Source organism: Rhinopithecus bieti, unplaced genomic scaffold (assembly GCF_001698545.2).
Source record: "Rhinopithecus bieti isolate Rb0 unplaced genomic scaffold, ASM169854v2 scaffold_79749, whole genome shotgun sequence".
In the NCBI taxonomy this organism is placed as follows: domain Eukaryota; kingdom Metazoa; phylum Chordata; class Mammalia; order Primates; family Cercopithecidae; genus Rhinopithecus; species Rhinopithecus bieti.
The window spans coordinates 10,794-15,802 of record NW_016829221.1 but is presented as its reverse complement, the minus strand read 5'-3'; the positions used below and the strand labels follow the sequence as shown (position 1 = coordinate 15,802).

The 5,009-nt window shown below is 38.4% G+C and overlaps 1 protein-coding gene across 1 annotated transcript in view; it reads left to right on the top strand.

The window, feature by feature from the left end:
- Window positions 1-729, top strand: part of LOC108523934 (histone H3-like) — a 4,033-nt gene extending 3,304 nt beyond the window's left edge. The window contains exons 2-3 of the mRNA XM_017864702.1: window positions 308-589; window positions 638-729. Coding sequence (XP_017720191.1) covers window positions 308-589; window positions 638-729 — 374 coding nt within the window. The remainder of the gene's footprint in view (window positions 1-307; window positions 590-637) is intronic.
- The last annotated feature ends 4,280 nt before the right edge of the window (window positions 730-5,009 follow it).

Here is a 5,009-nt window from a genome sequence, read left to right as displayed (position 1 = left end):
TTTTTTTTTTTTTTTAACCAAGAAACCCAGGTTTTCTTGAGCTAAAGTACAAAGATTAATCTCTTCGTTTTTTTCTAACACATTTTTCCTTCTCTGATTACTAAATGGTTAAATCCTTTGCTAATGCTTAAAATATCTTTACACAACTATAGTATAACATAGGCAAGCACAGTTTAAAAAATATGCTTACAACTAATTGGGGCAATTGCGTTCGCAGCCGCCGCAGCGCCACCGTCGCTCTCCAACGCCAGCCCCGCCTCTAGCTCGCCGAGCTCCAGCGGAAGGAGAAGGGTGGTTAAGTAAGGAGGTCTTTATACCGTGGCTCCTACAAAGCCGACTTCCTGGAAATCGACTGGTCGTAAAACACCCAGGAAGCAACTGGCTACAAAAGCCGCTTGCAAGAGTGCGCCCGCTACTGGAGGGGTGGAGAAACCTCATCGTTACAGGCCTGGTACTGTGTCACTTCGTGAAATCAGACGTTATCAGAAGTCCACTGAACTTCTGATTCACAAACTTCACTTCCAGCATCTGGTGCGAGAAATTGCTCCGGACTTTAAAACAGATCTGCGCTTCCAGAGTGCAGCTATCGGTACTCTGCAGGAGGCAAGTGAGGCCTAGCTGGTTGATCTTTTTGAAGACACCAACCTGTGTGCTATCCATGCCAAACATGTAACAATTATGCCAAAAGACATCCAGCTAGCACGCTGCATACGCGGAGAACGTGCTTAAGAATCCACTATGAGGGGAAACATTTCATTCTCAAAAAAATAATAATAATAAGTCTCTTCTCCCTGTTAGTGGTAGTTCTGAACGTTAGATAATTTTTTTCCATGGGGTCAAAAGGTACCTAAGTATATGATTGCAATTGGAAAAATAGGGGACAGAAATCAGGTATTGGCAGTTTTTCCATTTCATTTGTGTGTGAATTGTTAATACAAATGTGGAGACATAAAGCATTAATGCAAGTTAAAATGTTTCAGTGAACAAGTTTCAGCAGTTCAACTTTACGATAATTATAAATAAACCTGTTAAACTGTTCTGGACAATGCCGGCATTTGGATTTTTTCAAAACAAGTACATTTCTTATTGATGGTAACTAAATGGTCATTGTAGCATTTTTATCATACGGTAGATTCCATCCATTCACTATACTTTTCTGAGTTGTCCTACATGCAAGTACATGTTTTGAATGTTGTCTGTCTTCTGTGCTGTTCCTGTAAGTTTGCTGTTAAAATACATTAAACTAAACAAACAAACAAACAAAAAACTAATTCAGGAGGGCCAGGCATGGTGGCTCACGCCTGTAATCCCAGCACTTTGGGAGGCCAAGGCAGGCGGATCATTTGAGGTCAGGAGTTCAAGACCAGCCTGATCACCATGGTGAAACCCCGTCTCTACTAAAATACAAAAATTATCTAGGTATGGTGGCAGGCACCTATAGTCCCAGCTACTCGGGAGGCTGAGGCACAAGAATCGCTTAAACCCGGCAGGCGGAGGTTGCAGTGAGCTGAGATCGCACCTCTGCACTCCAGCCTGGGCAACAGAGTGAGACTCTGTCTCAAAAATAAATAAATTAATTAAACTAATCGGGGAGGATAGGACAAATTTAGAGGACATGGGAATTCATTCAGCAAATATTTCTGGAGCATCTATTAAGTGTCAAGCACACTGCTCAGTGCTGGACATATGAAAATACAAAACAACCTTTTTATCATCCAAGGAACACACAGAGTCTTGCAAAAGAGAGACCTAAAATGGATCAATCGTAACACAATGTTGTTGATTATAACAAAAACACAGGCAAAATACACTATGGCCTAATATAAAGGAGTAGATATGTTTTACTTCCTTAAACTTTACCACTATGGGTTCTCTTCCCCAGAGTGCCAGACATTATAAAATCTCCAGTTAGCCTCTCAAACAACAACCTGCATTTTCTGGTCCTAAACTCCAATTTTTTAGATTCCTTAGGTGCTTTATTCTGCTCTCATCCATGTGCTTGTAGCTGTAGCACAAGCAAGGACAGGGTTAGAGGGGGGTCTCTTTAGCCAGTGGCATTTTAGATGCACATCAGAATTGTAGGTTTCAAATGTCCAACTGCCACGATCCAACAAGCCAGAATTCTTAGCCTTTTTATGCCCCTACCGGGGTCAGACAGCCCACATGCAAAAGCACTTGACTACTTGATTAAAGGGAAAAGGTCTTTGAAAATTAAGTAGCAAATATACAAATGTCCATATATTTAATACTTTCTTAATCAAATTCCCTTAGAACTCATTTTTTGCCGAAGGATAGTTAAATCCTTTTATCAGGAATATCTTTTTCCTCCCTTAATTTTCTTTTCCTTCTCCCCTGGGTTATTCAGCCTTATCTACTGAAAATGCTCTTAAAAGAATTTGGGGGAAAGCAAATAATGTAGGGAAAGGGTTACTAAATCTGAATTTTACTGGAGCCGGAAAAAAAAGATGTGGACAATGCGTAATAAAAGTGAAATTTCAATATCTACATTTGATACAGTGAAGAAAAATTAAGAGCAAACATCTTGAACCATAAACCACTGATAATTGATTTAAACCATGAGTACTTATTAGATTCAAAAGTACAAATATTACACACCCTATATTGTCAATTTATTTCACAAATGTTTATTGACCATCTACTATACGTACAGTCCTATGAAATGAGCTAAGGATATAACCATATGTGAAATACGGACATAGTATATGCCCCCATTACATTTACAGCCTGGTAGAGGTGTAAAATCTTAATAAACAAATTTATAATTGCAAATATGCCCAATGCTAGGTATACAACACTATCAATGCAAGGCAATTTGATCTAAATAAAGAGGTCACCAAAGGTCTCTCTGAGATGGGATGCAAAGGACACGCAGGAAATAATTAGGCAAAGAGAAGTAAGAGCAGCCCAGGCATGGGGCAAATGCTCTCTGAGGGGGCTTTATAACAAGGATGGGGACAGAAAGAAAGTTGATGGGACTGGAATTCAGAGAAGGGCAAGACAGGTGAAGGCTAAACAACTGGGGAGGCACTGAGAATATATGAAAAAGTGGAAAACATCAATGGCACCTGGTTCCTGTCCACCAGAGCTCAGAACTGAAATGCAATGTCAACGTCCACCTGAAATGCAAATTCTACAGGTGCTGTGGCAGGGCTAGAGGCAGCAAAGTGGTGCAGCACACTCAGAAGAGTAGGAGAAGAAAAGACTGTCTGGGTGGGTAAAGTCTGAGTTGGACACTAAAGGAGGAGAATGACCAGGGAGAAATGGAAAAGCAGTAGCAAGGGTGTGTGCCAGAAAGTAGAAAACACTTGACATTAGAAGCAACTGGATGACTAACTAGCTTGATATCTTATCCTACAATTTGCTTTTCTAAATTGCTATTTCTTTTTCTTTGGAGTTTTAAGAAAATCTAATTCTACATCATGGCCGTGTATCTGTTAAAAATGAACTGAGAAATTTTTTACATGATGTAATATAATAATGATATCGATTACCTCTAGCCTTCATCTTCAAACATTCTGTCTTTTGTTTCCAATTTGCTTTTTGGTCACCTGTCTTCTTTTCTAGAAATGTTCAGCAGTCACTAGGCCTCCAGAAGCATTCATCCCAATGAAATTCACTTAATTTTAAAATTCCACCTTTTCTTTCATTACCTTTCTAACATAAAACATGTGTGTAATTTTGCCACTGAAAAAGAATGTTTTTAAGGTCTCCCTTTTAGTTTTACCTCCTTTATGCTGAGGCTAGTTGAGTTACCTGGACCCTTCAACCAATACTTGTTACAAATGAAGCAAATATTATGTTAGCCTTTTGTTGATCTGTCAGTTCCCATTAGAAATTTTATTTTTGAACCTCTGCTTAGCATGTATTCTGTAATTAAGATAAATGTATTTTTTAAATGATCTACTACCATGGCAAATGATTAGGATGTGTTTATTTGCTTGGTGCTCTTTTTGCTGATAGGAGCATTAAAAGCTTTAGTTTTTCAGCACTTAGAATAGGATATGTAGTATTTGTACACCAAACCCCTGAAACGTGCAATTTACCCATATAACAACCTGCACATGTATACCTTGAACCTAAAAGTTGGAAAGAAGTAAAAAGGAATGGTTGCATACTTTGTTGATGACATTATTCTAGACCAATTTTTTTAACCATTTTTGTTATTTTCATGTATACTACTGATAGTGTTACAAAATGATACACCAAACCACCTCACTGGTACTTTCACCAACTTTTCTTACAGGAAATATGATTCCCTGGTTTCATCAGCTCTTCCTTTTCAATGATTTCTTATATAAGTGTGTATGTCAGGTTAATTTATCTGGCTTCATTTCATGTAGACCAAGGTCATGAGTTTAATTTCTTTGGAAGCAGTTCAGTGTTTTAAATGGGAACTAAATTTGGTCCCAAACAGACCTGATTTTCCATCTCGACTCCTCCCACCCCCAATGGCACCCCTTTCCCAGGTCACAGGAGATAGAGTGCTTTATTCTATCTGGACTCAAGACCCACCCAAGTAAGATACATTTTGAAAAGTATTTCTCCCTGTAAACCCTTAAAACCCCAATATTCAGCCAGTGGTATGGGTTTACATGCATTTTCCTTTGGGTCAAAGTAAAGTATTTGGGTAAATTTCCCAGTTTCCATGAGACTCAGTTGCTTCATCTTCAATTACAGAAAATGTTTAAAGGATCTCACAGGGTCCTTGTGACATCTAAATATGGCAAACACCAATGATGTCTGACACATAGTAGTTGCTGAACAAATGTTTATACTTTCCTTCCCTGTGCTTGATATTTTCTATCCACGTATAGACCAAATAAATTGCTAAAATCATAGATTGCTTGACATAGAATTGTTGTCTTCCTCCAAATAGCTTTTGTAGCCCAAGTGTATTATTATCTATGAGTCACAATTATAAAAATACATATGTATTTGAAATGATTTATGGGTATTTAACAATAAACATTTAATCAGCCCCATTAGCT